Source organism: Poecile atricapillus, chromosome 1, assembly GCF_030490865.1.
Source record: "Poecile atricapillus isolate bPoeAtr1 chromosome 1, bPoeAtr1.hap1, whole genome shotgun sequence".
NCBI lineage: Eukaryota > Metazoa > Chordata > Aves > Passeriformes > Paridae > Poecile > Poecile atricapillus.
In genome coordinates, this window is record NC_081249.1 from 149,835,318 (window position 1) to 149,855,449 (window position 20,132).

The 20,132-nt window shown below is 34.6% G+C and overlaps 1 protein-coding gene across 1 annotated transcript in view; it reads left to right on the forward strand.

Annotated features, from left to right (window-relative positions):
• AVEN (apoptosis and caspase activation inhibitor) overlaps window positions 1-20,132 on the forward strand; it is an 87,991-nt gene that overhangs the window by 64,328 nt on the left and 3,531 nt on the right. The window contains exon 3 of the mRNA XM_058829274.1: window positions 17,477-17,547. Coding sequence (XP_058685257.1) covers window positions 17,477-17,547 — 71 coding nt within the window. The remainder of the gene's footprint in view (window positions 1-17,476; window positions 17,548-20,132) is intronic.

Consider the following 20,132-nt stretch of genomic DNA (forward strand, 5'->3'; position numbering starts at 1 on the left):
CCACTGCTGTGCTGAGCACTTCCATTTATTCACATATGCTAGGTATTAATGATGACAGCACAGATTAATATAAAAAGCCTTTTGCCATAAGCTTCACACAGTAAATAGTAATTAGATGGGAAGTTAACCAGTATTTTTAGAAGCATAGGATTATTGATATAACCTAAAATGAAGCGGTCTGATTTTTTGCTGGTAGCCAGAAGTAAAAATTGCCTAAGTATTTTGTATTGTCTGATATCTTCCTTCATATTTTGCTAAACAAAATGTTTTTTTCCCTTTTTATCGGCCTAAGAATGCTATCTAAAGGTAGTAGAGCTAAGGAATAGAGATGGGTCAGAGAAGAAATGTTTGGGAATTTGCTTACTTGTGGAAATGAGACTTCTGGACTGATTCAACAATGCTGTAGTTGAAGTAGATCTTTGTACATTTTTGTGCACTTCCGAATGCAGCTGTCTTGGAGAAATATCTTATTAATTTTAAAAAAATATTTTAAATAAGATCTTTTGATATTGTTTCTTAAGTGACATTTGTTAAATTTCTCTGTTCTCACTTTCAACTAGTGAGTGTATTTGGAATGTTATTCTTCTAATTCCAGATTTTCCTCTGTGTCTCTGTTTTACGTGGGTTTGGCTGTCAGGTGCTAGTTGGTTTTTAACCTTTATTGAAACTTCCATTATATTACTGCAGCTAAGGAGATGTTTCAAAAGAGACAAAAAATTATTAATAACAGTTTTCATTTTTATATTAACTTGAATCAAGTATTAAAAAATATGCACTTGCAAAAATAGATGGAACAAATTACGGAGTTCTAATAAATAATTGGTAGTTTTACTCCTGTCCTTAGTTTGTCACTTTCTGCTTTGTCAGTACTTCATAGATCTTTTGTATTAGTTATATATTAATTTTTGTTTTTTTAATATCTGCCAAAGTGTATTGTTAGTTACTGCAGAAAAATGCGCAGAAGAAACATCTTGCCAAGTAATGAGCCCTTAATGATGTCAGATTTATGTACAAAGTATTTTAAAAAGAAAAAGCACTGATAATAGCAATTTTTTTTTTCTTCAGGCTTGAAAAAAGAATTGTATTTACTTTCTGTCTTAGATGATTTTCAATATTGTATAAGAAATAGCTGGAATATCCTGTAAAGTTTTCTATACATAAAAAAGATCTTTATAGCTGCTTAGAAGGTCTGACCTTAGGAACTAAGCTCTATTGGCCCACAGGGAGAAGAAATCAAGTGTGATCAGCAAGGTTGGTTGTCATAGTCTCAGACTGTTAAGTTCAGATTTCTGTTCTCAAAATTAATTTCTCTTTGACTGTCACTTCAGTGACAAAAGTATGTGAACTAAATTCTCTGATCCCTCATCCATTTTTCATGTTCCTCTCCAAGGACATAGTACCCTGAGATCAAAACTCCCATTTTAACAGATACACTAGCTCTCTATGTTATGCCTAGATTTTAAATGAAAATTATAGCTTATACTTAGATGTCATATGCTTTGGGAAGAGAAATAGTTGCTGTTAAAACTTTAGATTTCAATAGGTTCTATTTAACAATGAGAAGTATTTTTTTTCAGCAAAAAGAAGTCACTACTATTGCCTTTTTCAGTAAAACACTAGGCACTAATATTGCATTCTCTGACTGATAGAATGAAAAATAATTGAGAGTTTTTACATAACCCACTGTTTTTTCTATTTCTGGGAATGTAAAACATCTATACATGTAGTAGTCTTATTTGGGCTGATAATAGAACAAAGCATTAGCTACTTTTATTTAACTCTTAATCATTGATTTTGTTGCACAAAACAGTGGTATTTCTTGCTCTCCTGTAACTACAAAGCATAAAACTACCTGTCTAGAGAAACAATTTAGAAATTTATCAGTATATGATTACCTGATACAATTATCTGAGCCTTTACTACAGGGATATTCATTATCAGATTTTTGGGGCTGCAACGTCTGTGCTTTTTAAACCTACAAAGAATCCTAGGAAGATCAGCTGACACAGTGTTCCCCAAGTAGCACACTTTTAGACTGTATGTTTGATTATGGCTGTAGCAGCTCTTCATAATCCTTTACTCATAAGAAAAGTGGGCTCTATTACTCATAGAGAACCCCAATGAAGATCAAATGAGTAAACAAGCTACAAAATGCACATGCTATTTCCAGCTGTTCTTTCTCTAATCTCATGAATGTGTCTCATTGAAAAGTTATTCAAAGAGAGAATAAGCCCTTATCATTGCAGCAGGCATGGGATTTGTGTCTTATCTCAGATGAGGAGACTGTTACTTCCTGCTTTCAAAGCAAGGAGGTGAATTCAACTGAGGGAATCGAACTATTTCATCTGCTGTGGTGTATTCACACTAGTTACTGTTTTTTCTTCCATTATCAGATTAAAAGCAATAGCAGAGGTACCTACTTTTGTAAATACTCATCTAGTCGACAAAAAGCTTTTGAGATCCTCACTGGGACTATGTTACAATACATTAAGCAGGTGTACAGGGTGCTGCTTTGACCTTTCAGTAACTGTGAGAACATTCAGGAAAATGTAGTGGCCCATGTGTGTTATTCCAGGCTGTGCAGTTGTTCATATATGAAGATATCTAGCTTCTGAAAGACACTTCCTGTGAGCAAATTCACAGACAGCTGAATGCAGTCATTAGTCTGGTACAAGAATCTCAAAGGTGGCAAAGGAAGCCTGAAAATACTATGTAGATAAAGAAGACTTCCTTTTTTTTTTTTTCCCTTTTGGGTAGCCTCTTACAAAGAGCTTTTGACTATGTCTGCCCTGTAGAATTTATGGCCACGGTTCTTGGCTCACAGAAGCATGAATAAATGCACTGTTAATGGATGCCAGACTGCCCTGTGAAATCAAGTTTGCAGTTTCCAGTATGAACTTGGCCACCTTTTAAGGGCATGTGACCTCTTACAGACATGTAGCACCTCATGCAATAGCTTTTTCATTATTTATTTATAGACATGGAAGAAGCAAAATTAATCTACAGTCCAGATAAGTGCATTGTAGAGAAACTGCATAGAGGGCTTTTTTGAGAGACCGACACTTTCCAGAATTATGGACGATAATCTTAGTATGGAGTCACGTTTTTATGATCAAGTCAGGTTTTCTACCTTGCTTTTCTACCTTGAGCTATTACTGCAAACTAAAATTACTTATAACTTAATGTTGGCCTAGCAATTTTGTCTTTCCTAGTTATTTGAAACATGTACCATCTATATGCTTGAATCTCAGGACATACCTGATGACAGAAGCTCAAGGAAGCAATTTGATATATAATAACCAATAAAATCTTACTCAATCTGAATGAGAAACATTTTATTACACCTATTAAATTCAGCTTCTCTAATTGTAGAGAAATCATATAAGAAGACACATTCGGATGAAAAGATTTAAATAATAATGTAATCAAGGTCATATTTCTCTTTGTACTTAACATTTCTCAATGTACTTAACATTTGATTATACTTTCTCTGTGTAGTCAGTGAACAAGCATGAGAGTAACTAGCATGTATGTATAGTTCTCTCCAGGTGACATTCACATTTTCATGTTCATTTACAGCAGTATTGTACAGAGGATATAGCATTTCTCATAATGCCAAAGTGATGAGAGTCAACTCATGAAACTGGTGCTTTCCTAAAGACATCTCATTCATCTGGTGACCACGTTCACTTCTTTTCATCAAAGATACTTCCCTTAGATCACTGAAGCAAAAAAGTCTTTCTTAAATGCACAGTTACTGAAGTTGGTGTTACTGAATTCAATTACTGGTGCTAACTGACCTGTTGAACTATACTTTAGTTTTCTTCCATGTATTCTGTGATAATTAAAAATAAGTTTGCCATTTTTGTTCAGAATAAAAAATTCAAAGCAAGTTCCTTGATTTTTTGTTTTGGAGTGTTCTAAGCAATCACCACTGTGGACAGGATTTCTGAGCCTCAGAGAAATTTAGGCCTGTCAGGAGCTCATCTGTTCCCAGGGAACAGTTCCTGGGAACAGTTTTCTCTCCAGAATTGTGTTATTGTAAAGAGATAATAATTCTCAAAGTAATACAGAGCAAATGTCCTTGATGTGTTTTCTCTGGTCCCACCAATGGGATCAAAGAGGGTGTTGTTCTACCAGTCAGGGTAACCTGATTAGAAAAACTATATAAAAGTTGACAAGCCGAAAATAAAGGCTTTCACCTCATGAAGCAGCTGTGTGTGTGTCGGATTATCTGAAGAACCCTCAATATTTCGTGTCCTCTAGCAACAACCACCTCCAACAACTCCTGGGGATTCCTTCTGCTCAGCCTAGAGACCCTGGGCTCTCTCCAGCTCAGGCCAATGAATGGGTGGCTGTTGCTTCCCATTTGCAGGTTCAACCAATAGCAAGGGCACGTCTGGCTTTACACCAGTCTGGTGATTTCTATCTTATTTTTATCTTCATGCTTAGAAAAATCTCACAGTGAAATGCAGACATGATAAACACGAAGATTGCTCATGAATTCAGTAGGTGGCATTTTCCAAAGTTTCCTAGTGTGCATTTTGACAGTCATAGAAAGAGAGCTTGTTTCCAAGATGATCAATTGCCAGTTTTTTATTTTTCTGAACTTAATACATTCAAGTGATGATGATAATATTTTTCAAAAGTATATTTTAAATGAGAGTAATTTTCAGCCTGTATTGTCTTCATTTTTATAGAACCAGAGAGATGCATGACTTTTCAGTAGTTAAGGGTGATTTTTGGTATGTTAACTTTTCATTACCAATTTTTTTTTAGCTGCAGAACTGATAAATCACTAATTGTGGATGTTGCACTACTATACAGTGTAATAAAAATATTTATAAAAGCACAACAATCTATTGATAACTAAGTACAATATTATGATAACCCATTGTACCATACTTCCTCCTCACATTAGTCCAGAATATTTCCCCACCATGACCTTTGAGGGCATAGGAAGAGTTAAGTTTTAGTTTCAAATGTGTCTAGAAATATATGACCTTTCCGAATTCTGTTTTTTCTCTTATCCTTCCAATGGTTGCTAATTCTTAGTTCTGAGTCATCCATCAAAACCAGCCTTGCAGTATGTCTAGTTTCTTTAGTGACTCATCATGGATTCGATGTAAGGTAAGGAAGCTGCAGCCAACAGGTTAGAGCAGCTCACCTCTCAAAACCAAAGATGAATAAAATGCAACTGAGCTTTGACAATTCAAGTATGTTTTTATCTGGATTTTCAGAGAAGCCTCTATATCCCCATATGTAATAGAAAATTTAATTATTGCAGTAGTTAAACTGACCTGAATGGACGTTTGGTTTTTTACTTGCAGATCTTTAGTTGATTTTTTTCCCACTGTGGTGTGGAATCCAGTGGGACACTATCACAGTCTCATGTTGCTTTCATCACCTTTTTCAGGGTGCCAGAGAGGTAGTCCATAGAACCCATAGCTGGAAATCATGAATGTGGAGTTCTCAGAGTAAAGTAATTAGGAATGGATAAAACTGTGTTTAGCTGAATTGAAACTTAGCCTTGAAATTTCATTTTTGTTTTCTTAAACTTAAGTCTCACTTTTTATATGTATAGTTTGATTGATATATTATTCTAGTCTTCCTATTTTCACTTTTTGTTAATGAATTTAACTTCTGCTGTATTCTGAATATTTTCTAGTCAGTGTGACAAAGCCCTGAGAGGGCTCAGATACCTTACTGCAGTTTCCTGTTGTATTCTCAAACTGAATAATCTGTAGAAGTTTGTATAGCAAATACTCATTTCACTGTCACTTCTGCATCTTTGATAACACTACTAAAATGTATTGTGGAAGGAAAATAGATATCAGGGATCTGGTTCTCCTATAAATATCTTCATGGTATTACTGGACATTCATATCTCTGAATAATTTGAATCCTGTCTCTTGAAAATTGAAAGGTACTCAGTGGGAGTGCAATACTCCAGAAGACTTTGTTGTTTGAAGTTTATTTGAAGATATGGTGATCAATTTTTTAATTCACTTCTGAAATAATTAAAAGCCTAGCTTTGCTGTTGAAACTCAGTTTTGAAAAATTTAGAGCCATTAGAAGAACACCTGTATTTGTATTCGCACTTAGCAAAGGCAACATGTGTGATGTGAAAAAGACAAGCAAAAGTTAGTTCCTCCCTTTGAGAGCTGTGGATTGTTGTAAAGCAGAACTGTTTTGAAGTTGAGCTCCATTGGTTGATTTTATAAAATCTGAGTGGTTAATTAACTAGACTGATGTTCGTTCAAACCTTTTTTCTTTTCTTCTGCAGTTGCCAAAATCTTTAATTGATTTTGAAATGACAACTGAAGTATCAGACTTCAGCAGGAGCATGTGGTAGCAGGACTGGCAACAAATACTGGTGTTAGATCTGAGCACTTGTTTGATCTTAGATCTTAAGGTGCTTTAGAAAGAACTGCTTAAGCCTGTAAAAAGGCTGTATTTGACAAATATGAGAACTGGCACTGTAGTACCATATGTAGTTTTCTTGGTTACAAAGGAGAGAGGTTTTTTTCTTTCCATCCTGTCCCAGTATATTCCTTCACAGTTGAGAAGATTGTTCCCATTTTTGGGCTGGCCTTCAGAAGTACTAGCTGAAGCCTGTGGAAAAACTTCCTCTGGACTGTAAAGGGAGTTGAAGGCCATATGTGTTAGACTGTAAGTAAAGGCCTAAGTGGACCTTGTTGTCATCCTAAAAATTCGATTGATTCTTTTCTAGGGTCCGAAGCTTAAAAGAAAAATCAACAAAGGTATTTTACAAATGTTAATTTTAAAAGTGCTAATTAAAATATTAATTTTAAAAATACCAAAAGCAGAAGTGGTATTATAATCCTGAATGTATGCTTAGAGAAAAGGTATTTTTGTTTTTCATCTGTGGGAGAACACATTGACAGGAGCAGTATCTTGTTGGATGCTTTTTGTTATTCTATGAACACTATTATTTTTCCTTTTTGCATCTATTTCATTAAGATTTGTAGCTGCTGAATATCTTTTACCTAAGAACTTTTCATTGCCTTCTAATCCTGGCTCTCTGATTGCTAACTGAGAAAAATTAATGCACCCAATAAGGCAAGGGTGACTGTAAACATTTAAAAAAGGAGGGGGAAAAGGGAAAAAGAAAGAGAAAACAATAAAAAAGGGAAGCCTTTTGAAACTCCTGAAAACAAAAGAAAAATGTAACCTTTTGTTTTGAAATACATATTCAGAATGAAATCAAACACTGAGAATAATACGTGATAAATGTCATGCATATTTCTGTGCACAGTGAAATAGCAATGCAATTTGAAAAGGCAGAGCAGAGAATAAAGAATACTTTCTGAATGATTCACAGATCAATTTCTGCTAAAGTAAAAAATTCATTGATTAGCGCCTGCTCATTATTTTTCAAGTAGACTAGAGGTACTTAAAATACCACAGTCATGATCAGAAACCCGGAAGAATAGATTTAAACAAGATTAAAAGATAAACGCCATAAACTGGGCTAGAACAGAACAGAGTGGTGGATGAATGAATAGGCGGGGGAGGTCTTAGCATGACATTAAAATAAATCATGATGTAATGTCCTTGGGGGCCAAAGTTGTGCAGGCTGTTTTTCTTTAACTCTATAGAGCTAGATCATAGGAAAAACACTACGAATGAAAGCAACAGAAAGCAAGTATGTCTAGTGAATAGCTGGGATACAGATGATTTTTCAATTTAGTCAGCATTACCAGATTTGTCACAGTCTTCAAGATCTTAAAACTTGAATTTTGATATTGCTATGATGCTATTTAATAGTATGTCAATAGTGTAATGGAAAATAGAATCTTCAAATTAATATTTCAAAATCAACATTAAAATGCACATTTAAATTTTCTGCTCTTTGAATAGAGAAGATCATTAAATAAAAATCAATACTTTTGCATTTTTGAGACCAGCAAAGCACTGTGTGTCAGTGGTAAATACATAGCCCAGATGGTATTTGTCATCCAGAAAACTGTAATTCTCCATTCTGCACCAACAATTCTTAATTTGTGGGAGAGCTGAAGGTCTTGTCACTTCCATACAAGGAGAACTTGCATAAGAAGACTTCAGGATTTGTTGCTAAGGGGCATTGTAAGCTATAGAATGTAGAATGTTCAAGACAAAGGCACAAGAGCAGAGGTTAGCATGTGGAGTACTGGTGTTTTCAGTTGAGCTAATCCAATCTTTATTTACTTAAGATAAATTTGTTAGAAAATTCCTCAAGGTACCTAATACAAAAGATGAGAGAAGCTTTAATGTGGCTACAGTTTCCTTTTAACATGGCACAAAGAAATGTAGATAGTAAGTAATTATTTTTCTTCTTTTCACTTTGCAGAAGAACTCTTAATTTCTTTTAAAACTTTGCATTGACCATTGCTCTGTAGCAATGGGAAAACTCCACTGTAGGTAATCAAAGCTTTTTAAAAAGCACACTTTTGTAAATTTGGACCAAGAATGTAGTGGCTTTCTAAGCCTCTGATAAGGCAAATGCAGTATGCTGTTTGCTTGTATTTTTCGCAAGTGAATATTTACTAATCTGCTGTTAATTTGATGTTCAGAATTCTCTGGTAAATCAATTCACTACTATCTTTGGAGGGGTATGAGTAACTTGCACACACAAAGAAATGCTTTCCAGGCTCTTGCATGCTTATAGAATTGGAGCTTCACAAGATTTACTATTTGCTAATTGTAATCCTAATTTTATTAACATTTCAGAAGAAAATCTTTCTGTCTTGTTTTCTGAAGTTGCTTTTCTTGTTTCATTAAAACAAAATCTTCAAGCTCATGTTACTACTATGATTTCTCATATCTTGCAGAACCCTTCATAAATGCAAGAAAGCCAAGCTTCATGCTCCCTGTATCAAACTGCTTGAATATTTTTAGGCCTGCACATTTGTGTATAATTTATGAATACTTTTGAAAGATAGTCCCATAGACATAGCATAATGTACCACCTACATGAATAGTGAATTATGCTTTAGGGAAGGATAGTACTAATTTGGATGTGATGATATTAAAAATAGTCAGAACAGCATCATAAAGAATATTTATTAATCATATAATTATATTCTTTGTTGTAAATGTTCTGTCAAAGAATAAGGAATCAAACTGTAGCACTAAGAAAAAGCTAGATTTTTTTCTGCTTTGAAATTCTAATAATGTGAGAGTTGTCAAATAACATGTGTACTTACCATTCAAAATTAAGACTGGTTTTAAATGCTTAAAATGGAAGTTTGAATGTTCAGCTGTCAAATCTATTATAAACGTCTATAATTTGTCTGCTATAAAATTGGAGATAAGAGGGATAGAGAAAGAGAAGTTTTCCAGTGTTAGTGTGGCACATAAGGATTGCAGATCTGAGATTTTTTTTTTCTCTAATTGTGTCAATTAGTGGTTATTATTGTAATTAAAAAATTATCAAGCTGATTAAAACAAAGTATTTACTAAGTTTGTTCATTTGTTTCCTCAAAGATTACTGTCATGGGAGTTTGGGCATTCTTTTTCTAAAAAGTTTTTTGTGGATTGAGGTACAGTGTCAAATAAAGTGGACTTATTTTATATATTCCTGTATTTTCTGGACAAGTAGGCTGTGCAATGAATTTTGAAGCTTTCAGAACAAATATTCTGACATCCTGCTTACAGAAAACAGTAGTAATCCTAGCATAAATTTATGCAATGCAATTAATCTTGGCTACCTAAGAGCAGTTTGTATCTAACTGCATGACAGTTAGATAGGAAGTTCTATTAGTGCAAGAATAAATGGTCCAATGGTCCAATGATGTACTCACTTCTGGATACGATACAGCAGTATGTTTTTGTGGACTGTTCACACAGGAGGTATAATGAACAATATCCTAATAAAGAATAATTGTGAGGAACTTTTCTTAAATAGGACAAGGTAAAGAACCTAGGCCAGTGAAGTAACATTCTGCAACTCAGCAAAAGCTATTAACATGCAGTTTCTGTTATTCTTTCTTGCAGCTAGCATAGCATGAGGTATCTAAACAACAGTAGTAGTTTTATTGTGTTTTTGAAACACGTATTTTACTTTGGATTTGGAAACACTGTAAAAATAGGTCTTTGTGTGTACTTTAGAAAAAATTAAAACCTCCCTAATGAACAGCAGAAGTTTATGTTGTCTGTTATGGGATATATTTTTTAGCTACTCAAAATATCAAATCTTAGCAGGGTAGGATGATGAATTATTTGCAAGCTGTACAGCCTAAAGCATCAATGAAGGGTGCTGTTTCAGCTTTAACCTCACTTCAGTATAAAACTAAACTGTTTATCCAAGCTGTCATTTTGCTTTAAAGTGGTTGTGTGAGCTTAGAGGTACTGTCTGCCCCAAGGTCTCAAGGCAATAATTTTGCTTACTTGACTGCATAGGAGTGCATTCCTCTCCTCTCTTCCTCATCCTTCTGTGGCTGTTCTCTGTGGTGCCACCCAGAGGTTCCTGTAAATAGGCAGGGCAAACCAGGGATCTTTTGGGATGACTCTCTTTCATTCTGATTGAATGTTGTTCCTCTTGGATTCTTTTTCTTTCACGATGTCTCTCCTCACAAGCCAGAATATAAGAGCACCTTGAGCCAGCAAATGCAAATGGATTCCTCTTTTGAGTTCTGCAGTTTGACGTTAGGCAAATCTTTCTTTGTAGGTGGGAACCTTGCCATTTCTTCTTTTCTTCCACTGTTGAATTTCAGCTTTGCTTCCTGATATGGACGTGGGCTGGACTGACATTGGTTGCTTCTATGGTGTTGGAGAAAACAGGGTCTTCACAAAGGGACAGATCATTAGTTCCCTTAAATTGTCAGTCTATACGGATCAGAAATTTCTGTTAAGCTACGTTTTACTCTGCTGGATCCAGGTTTATCAAAATATGTGAGTTCTCTCCCTTTTACCCAAAGGACTTTCTGTCCCTACGCCTAGGAAGAATCACAAATTTAATTGATCTTGTGTATTTATGCAGTAATTAAACTTCATTTTTATTATTAAGTTATGCAGCAATTTTTTCCTTTTTTTTTTTTTCCAGCCTACTTGAACGATACTGCTCAAAAAACAGTATGCTCTGTGGATTTATGTACTTTGTGTAATATTGCAAGCTGGCTGCAGTGACATTTAAAACTCACTAAGTATGTTATAAATTAGTGGCCTGAAAAAAATGACGCTAGAAAATGTCATAAAGCATCAGGAAAAATGTAAATATTTAAGGTGACCAGCTTAAACTTAATGAAAATTTAAGCTTACCTATGGGGAAATCAGTAACTTTAACCTTAAATATAACTTTATTGTTTATTCAGTAAAAAAAGTGAATACTGGAGCAGATGGGATTGGTACTTACAAATAGCCAGGCTACTGTAGTTGAGAGAAATTTTGAATATGCTTTTTGTTCAATGCATTTTAGTTTAATATTTTGCATTTTTGCAGCATTCCAAAAGCTATAGTAATGAAGTAATTAATAAAAAATTACATATGAAAAATAGTGATAAATTTAAGAAATTGTGGAAAAAATAGAAAACATTAATATGCATTGACTTGAAAGAACTCTTAGCTACAGACTAAAAAGAAGTTTGTGGACTGCCTACTTTTTCTCCATATTTTTCCTGCAGAAAAATATTCCTACAGGAGTGTAGACCTCTAAAGGTAAAAATCCCTAGCTATTTGCTTTAATTTAGGGTTGATTCTACTGAAGCAGACCCAAAGTCCATCTGGAGACACCTGAGCTAAAGTACCTGAATGTACTATGAGCTACTTTCTCACATACTTTCTTGACCTGTGATAGTTTATGTCTGAGGTATTTGCTGAGCCAGATGTGCAATCTTTGTGTTTAGAAATAGTTATCCTATATCCCTCCTTGCATGTTGTGCTGTCTGCACCATCTGGTGGCATGGAGTCCCACAACTCAGCTTCAAGTTATGAAGATTTGCCACATTTTATTTGAGTCTGTTAGCTGCTGGGTTAATTTGCTGCCTCAAGGTGAGAAGAGACAATGAGCAGTTAGTCCTCATCTGCCCCTTTTACGCCTTTTCTCTTTTTAGATCTCTTTCGTGTTCCCTTGGTTCCCTTCCTTTCACTTCAGGCACTAAATTGCTTCTGATCCAGAATTTGTTCTGTGCCTTTTCTAATGTTGTTACATTTTTTGAGACTGCGCTTGGGAAACCAAGACTCTGCACAGTATTGAGGCAATACTTGATAGTGGTGTAATGATGTTCTGTGTGTTGTTCTCTTCTGCCTTTTTAAGAATTCCACAGCTTGCTGCTTTGCACACTGTGTAGCACTGATTTTGATTTGGAATGGTGTTGGTTAGCTCTAAGCTTTCTTTGAGAACTGCTCTGTTTTGCAGAGTTGTTTTCAGTATTGAGCTTCATTTGCCATTTTAAAATCTACTTTCTTCCTCTTATGGAGTTCTTATGTCATTCTTCACAGACTACCTTCAACTGCACTAACACATGGTATCATCAGCAAATTTTATTACTTCAATTTCTCCTCTTTTCTGTTTTAATCGAGGGAAGAGATTAAACAGCTAGAACCCCAGAGGATTGCACAGGTTGTTTCTTTTAATGTGAAAATTGAAAATTTACTCTTTTCTTCCTACTTGAAGGTAATTATTTATTCATACAAAGCCTCCTCTTTTTGCTGCTCTGAAATCTTGGGTGGGAAAGGGAGTGGGATGTCAGTGAGAGCTCTTGGAAGTGCATGTAAATTATATGAACTAGATCCTGCTTACGTGCATGATATTTTGCTTCTTTCAAGAAGTTGTCTTAGGTCACACAGCAGAACTTCACATGCCAATAATTTCTGATAGTTTCTACTTTGTCCATCAAACACATTGAGCATTGTCTTCCCCAGTTTCTCTTTCACTGTTCCCAATATCCCTGAGCTGTCATTTAGCTCTTTCAAGCTTTAAAGGCTTAAAGGCATTCCTGTTCTTTCTGTCTTATTTCTTAGTCACCTGGTATTCATAAAGAAGCAAGAGTTGTACTGGGTTTTTTTGTAAACCTCTTTCAGTATAATCCTATTTGTTTGCTTTTCCTGACTCTTGTTAGCCTCTGCTTTAGTTTTTAATAAGATGATTTGTTTTGTGGGGGATTTTTTGGGTGTGGTTTTTGTTTGTTTTCTTTTTGAACTATTGTGTATTTTGGCATTTGTTGGCTTCACCCTGCTTCTAATTTGAGAAAAAAATTGGTATCTGTCTTTGATTTCAACAGGCTATAGTTCCTTTATGTGTTAAATTAGTTCTGTTCTTCCTGAACAGACACTCTTTGTTCCAGAACCAGCACTGGTTTCCAAAGATCCTTCCTTCTCACTCCTTTCTCTGTTACACATTTTAAATTTTGAAGACATCATTTAGCCTTGGTCAAATAATCCTCCTCTTTGGTCAGATGTTTTTATTTTAAAATGTGACTGATAGTGCTGTATAGTTGTGCCAGAGAAATAATTTAGAGTATTGTTCTTTTTGAATCTGATTACAAATATCCTTTATAGTTTGCAGGGCAAGCTACAAATATCCTTGCTGTCAGTATCCTATGGAGACAAGCTGAAAGAGTTGGGGGATTTCAGCCTGAGGAAGAGAAGACTCTGGGGAAACCTTATAGAACCTTTCAGTACCCAAAGGGGGCTAAAAGAGAGATTATGATTAAAAAGTGGGTTTAGAGTATTATATTTGCACTTGCCGCACTTCTTTACAGTCATGGCAATCTTAGAAGGATCATGTTAATTCCTTGCTATTCTCATCCTCCAGTTTCATCTCTGAGACTACAGAGTATTTTCCTCTGCCTTCAGTAATGTTTTATGTGACTGAGAGAGTTTTAACAAAATCATTCCACTGATATAATTTTTCCTAGTGAAAACTGTTTTCTTCCATTTTTTTCTATTTTTAGATGTTAAATTTCACAAATGAGAAAATATAGATTACAGGTAGAATGTGTTTTGATTCTGCTATTCAATGAATACTTGTAGGAAAAGATAATTGGGATAATGAAAAAAATGAAAGATACCTTTTATTTTAATAAGCTGATTTAGCTTTATTATATATTTGAGTTGTAGGAAAGCATGGTGGTTTAGTTCTGCCATTTTCATAATAATTTAACATTTTAAATAATAAACAATATTGTTTAATATTGGCTTATCATAAGTGTTACCAAAGACCACGTGTAAGCTTTACTTGAATGCATTATTTTAAGCTACTCTGTATTTGAAAGCCAAATGATACTTGTAGGTAATATAAAAATTATCCTCAAGAAGAAAAATCAGTTTTTATGTTGAAAGAAACTCAAGAGTTACTGCAAGTGGTTTGATTGCTATTCATGGAATAAAAGGAGGTTATTTTCAAGGTAAAGGAACTTGTGAAAAGATAATTGGTTAGACTAACATTCTCATTGACCTAATTTGCATTAAATATGCTACTGTGAATTTTAGTTATGCTTTTCCATTTGAAAGGCATGCTTTGTTAACTTACTAAAAGAGCCTAATTAAACTACAGTTTAAGTCATACTCTTTAATTCAGCAATACAATATCAAACTGAGTATCTTTGATTACCAACGTTGCGAGTGTGGACAATCATAAACCCGTTCTTGGTCCCAGTGGATTTTCCAAATGAAGTAGGTTGATTTAGCTAGCTTACATCTGATCAATATCAAATACTGAAAGCATTTAACTAATCCTTTAGTTTAATTTTACTCTTTTATAAACATAGAGAAACCTATTTCCTCCTTGATGCAGTGTGAGCAATAACTAGAGCAGTCTTGGGGTACCAAGAAAGTACCTATGCCTTTGTTTTAGTAGTAAGATAACTTTGAGCATCATTTTGGTTTTGGTAGGACTTATTTGCAAATGTAAATTAACAGACCTTTAAAATATGAGCTGTTAAAACATTAATTTGCACATTTTCATACCCATTTTAAAATTAGGAGACTAATATTTTTATTTCTTTGGTTTTCAGAATTAGTTATATATTAGCAGTAATCTCTATATTTTGAAACAGGGGCATTTAGTTCCTCTTGTGCAATGAAGGGGGAGGTGCCTTTGTCAGTAGTAAGACAACTGTGAGTGCTCAAGTTAAGTGTTTGCATCTGCAGATAGATGCATAAAAATATAGGGTCTCATTTTTCCACACTGCTGAGCATCCCTAGAAAAAGCATGGAACCTGGTGTTTTTATTGTATGAATTGTACATTTGTAAAATTAGCCACCTTATTAGATATTTAATTGCCAATTTCAGTGCTTATTTTTAATTATTGGCACTTGTACTGTTTTATAATGTCTGTTTTCTAAATAGTAATTTCTGAAGACAGTGAATATAAACCAAAACATAGCTGATCAGGCAAGGTTGTATATCAGCACAATAGTGCTGAGCTGTGTTGGATAAAGCAGTTGAAAACAGAGAAATGCATATTCAAGCTGGACTTAATAATGGCCTTAAATAACTATACAGACATTCAGCTGAGAAGATCACTTTCTTGCTGTAATGGTTCTGAAAATGACAATGATGGACGTATCAGGTACTCATTGTTACTATATTTGCATACCCAATGACTGCATGAAATGCAATGAACTAGAAATTCACTTTAGAGACTAAAAATTTTTTTAAAATTCATGGCCAATACATTTCAAATTCCACCTGAAAGATGATTAGATCTCTTGTTTCTCATTATTTGGCAAAGAAATATGCCAATTGCTATGCCATTTTGCTGCTTATTCATTTTGTTTGCAAAACAGAAACCAGATGATGCTTGCACTATTGAGTAAAACTGATGAAAGGTTTCACGCTCCTACATTTTGGCACAGGCAGACAATGTAAAAGAAGCCATTTTGGGGAAGGCAAATTATATATTCAGATTTTGTCTGAAGGATTAAGGGCATGATTCAGGAATCATCAAAGGTATGAATGGCAATTAGGATGTCAAGAGCCAAATGAAATCTAGATGATCAATTGTTGGTATAGCCATCGAAAACTTCCTCTAGGGCATTCATTCTCTTTTAGAGAGAGCTGTTGCTTCTCAACCAACTGCTGAAATAAATCACGATGACTTACAGGTGATCACATAGCAGGTCAGGTTGGAAGTGACCACAGTGGGTCATCTGGCCCAACCTACCTGCTCAAGCAGGGTCACCCTAGAGCACATGGCAGAGGGTTGTGTCCACATGCTTCTTGAGTATCTCCAGTGAGGGAAACTCCACAGCCTCTCTGAATGACCTGCTCCAGTGCTCACAGGAAAGAAGTTCTTCCTCACGTTTTGGTGGAACTTCCTGTGCATCAGTTTCTACCCATTGCCTCTTGTCCTACTGCTTGGCACCACCAAGGAGAGCCTCTTGACACCCTCCCTTCAGATACCTGCAGACAGTGATGAGATCCCCTTTCAGTCATCTCTTCTTGAGGCTGAACAAGCCCTGCTCCCTCAGCCTTTTGGCAAAAGAGAGGCTTTCCAGTCCCTAGATTAATCTAGAAACTCTCTAGTTCTCAGGATCAAATTTCATCTCCTTCATGTAATAATTCTGCATAACTTTTTTTCTTTTTTTCCTACTAGAACTCCTGAAACAGTTATTTATCCTCAAATTACAGTCTAAGGAGAAACATCTTAGCCTTCTCCTACTCTCTACCTTTGGCCATCATCTTGCAACCCTAATCTTTCATGTTTTCTCTGACAGACCTTACCGAATTTTTTTTTTTGAGTTACTGGATTTCTTGTATGTGTTTTTCAGTAAATAAATTTGTAGGTCTGTATTTTGTAACACAGCATGATGCTGCAATAAAAAGACTGCATTTCAAGCAAAATGATAATCGAGTATCCCTTATAGTATGAAAAAATTTCTACTGGCTTGAAGGAATGTGGTAGGTTAGAAGATACTGAAATTATGTATTTAACTGAATTTGTCCCATTTAAGGGTTTCTTTTAATTCAGTCCTTTTTGCATATGAACTGGAATTTGGGGTTCAGTACCTTTTTTTGATGATGTGCTGGAGGAGGGAGTAGTTCAAGGAAGAGCAGGAATATAGCTACGATACAACAGGAAGTCTTTAATTGGCTTATACAAAGTGGTTTAACAAAACATTTATAATTCATTTTTAGAAATATTTGCATGTTGGTAAGAAAAAATCTATTTACAGAACTTCTAAAGCTGTTCAATAAGAAATTCACTCTGTGAATACTGTGTGTATTCCTAGTATGTTGTCCCAATTGGAATTTTGAATGAAAATCTTCATGTTGGCATGGCACCTAACAACTCATCATTCAGTTTTGTTTTCATTGCCCCTTTTTAATACTGTTTTGCAATAAGCAGTTTAAAGTCTTATATAAGTTTGGCATAAATAAGTCTATTATTGTGACTACAAGCAGCATTAATATTAATTGAAAAATTTTGAAGAGGTGAGATTTAGTTCTTGAATTTACTTATTTAGGGTTTGGAACTTCAAAGAAAACTTTTTATTCTTTTTTAAAATAAATATATTTTTTATTTCTTAGGAGATTCCTTTACACAGTTTCGATTTGCGGATGAGAAAGAATGGGATAAAGAAAATGTATGCCATAAGCAGGTAACAGAATTATCATTCAAATGATTTTATATAGATAATCATCTGGGACAGAATATTTAGGCAGTTGTGCCTTCAGCAACAAATTGTTAATAGAATAATAGCCCTCTTTATTCTGTATATTTTTATCAACTTCTCTCTAATGCTGGGAGCTCTTGTCCTTGGGCCTTGTCCATTTTTTTCTGCTAAAGACTAATCAAAGCCACAGGCTCGGTTTTTAAGTAATGCTGGGAGGAAAGAACAAGAAAGCCCTCCAGTGAAGAAAAAATAAGGGACTGTCTCTTTGCTTCACTGACATAGGAATTCAGCCTTCCTTTTTCAGCTGTATTCAGGAGAGAAGTGTTTAATAGAATGACTATAACAAAACCTGTAGGAATATATTCATATATTGGTCTGGGAAGCATTCTAGTTCCTTCAAATTAACAGTTCATATCCTCTGGTTGAAACTTCATGCTCTAAATAATTAGGGCACCAACTAGATTTTTTGTATATGAAGTCTTCATGCTTGATTAAAAAGGAGCGCAGCAATAGAAGTCTCCTGTTTTACTCTATCAGGATACCTTAAAGTGTCTCAGTCTCTGGAGCTGTCTTTCTCATCCAAGTCACCTACATTTTTGCAAAATATATGCTTTTGTCTTCCAGGCCCTTCTTAAAATTGCTATGGAGCTCTGCTTGAGTGTTTCTTCTAACATCCACATGTATTCAAATTTCAAAGATTTGCTATTTATTTTCTAAAATATTACAATAATTATTCCCTGGGAAGTGGTATTTAAAGGTACTTTAGGGTTGCAAAGTCAAATTAAAGTGACGAAATAAACCCAAATGCAGCATTTGTCTAAACCACCACCTGTTTCTTCAGTGGAACACAGGCTTTCTATTTTTTCTCATCAGTTCTTACATTCCTAGTGTGCAGGATGGTGTCAGTATCCCAAATATTAATTTCTTCATGATTTCCTCAGAGTCTTTTCATTATAGCATTTGGGTGATTAGAACACAATAATTAATTCCTGAATGGCTAAAGCCATTGTGAGCAGACTGAAGCCGCATGTCACCATTACCCTTCCTTTGATTTCTTACTTTAATCCAAAATCCTGTCCCAGATGGTTTTACAGCATTATCTAATTTTTCAAATTGTCTCTGATGTTCAGCTGATATCTCCTTTTTGTTTCCCATCTTGGACCCATCTTTCTTTTCACTGAAAGCCAGATCCAAGTCTAATTTTCATCCTAGACACCATTTTCCAAAGTCCTGGCCTTTGCCTCTTAACTCACCTGTTTCTAGTTCTTTGCCTGTCTACACATTATGTACAGGATTAGAGAATTTTAAATGAAAGTAAATTGGTTATGAGGAAACAGAATAAAGCAGAAAAGATATAAAATTAATTATAGAATTATTAGATGTTTCTCATTCTCTGTCTTTTGTAGAAAACAGTGGCAAAGCATCAGTTTCAAATGTGGAATGGAAATGTCACAGTTTCAATATCAACAATAACTAAATTTCAATTTATTAAGAATGTTGTCTTTCATTTTCACAAAAAGTAAATCTGCATTTGCTCCATTGCATTTTGATAAAATGCAATAAAAATGTTTCATATCATGGTCTGCAGTTGAAAAAGCAAACAGTCATTTGGTTTTTCAGTAAAAAATGGCAATTCCAGCAACAAAGTATTCCTCTACTGTTCTTTTGAGCAAATAATGCTGTGTGCCATGAAGTGTTCATAATTTATTAAATACTGCTTTGATCCCTTTGCTTTTTATTAGAATGCCACTTTTATAGAAGTTTCTACTTAGATATCAAATTTATTCTTCTGTTATTTCTCAAAATTCCTCTTTTATCCTCAATATTTCCTCCTCTTCCCTATCTCCACTTTTTTACCTTCATTTGCAATGTTCATTCACCTTAATATTTTTGCAAGTATACATAGCTCTTCCAAAATGGACTTCAATATTTGTTATTCAACTATACTTTTTAGAATTTTTTCTGTTACCAGATTCATACAATTTCCTTGTCCTTTGCAACTGTGCAGAAGCTACATTTGAACATTATTATCTGTCAAAATAACTGAATTTTCTGAACATCTAGTTCATTGCTGGGCAACAAGAATTATTTGCTGGAGACTTTGTGAGGTTACTTGCACCAGTGAGTCATCTTTGATGGTGATCACTAATTCATTGTAAAATAAAATTCTTAGTACAGAATAGCAATTCTTATATCAGATTTTTTTTTTGTCCTTTTATTCTCATTACTGGATACCACAACTTCAATTTGGATACAAGAAACTGTTAAATCAACTGCATTGTTTCCTTTTTTAATTTACTTTAGTTTTGTAAATATATTGTCAGAACACACTATGTCTTTGATGTTCATTCTTGCTTCATGTGCAGGTGCTAAAAGCCTGTTAAAAGCCTGTTAAAAGGTGTTGACTGGCTTTTGGAAGCAGTATGAATTTCTTTGACAAATCTCTTATGATATGTCACAAAACTCTCCTAATTTATGAGTATTTATTCTAAATGTCTGTGCCAGTCTACATCATATTGAGAGGGACACATTTTTGTCCCTCCAAGTGAGATTTGGAAACAGCTTCTCTA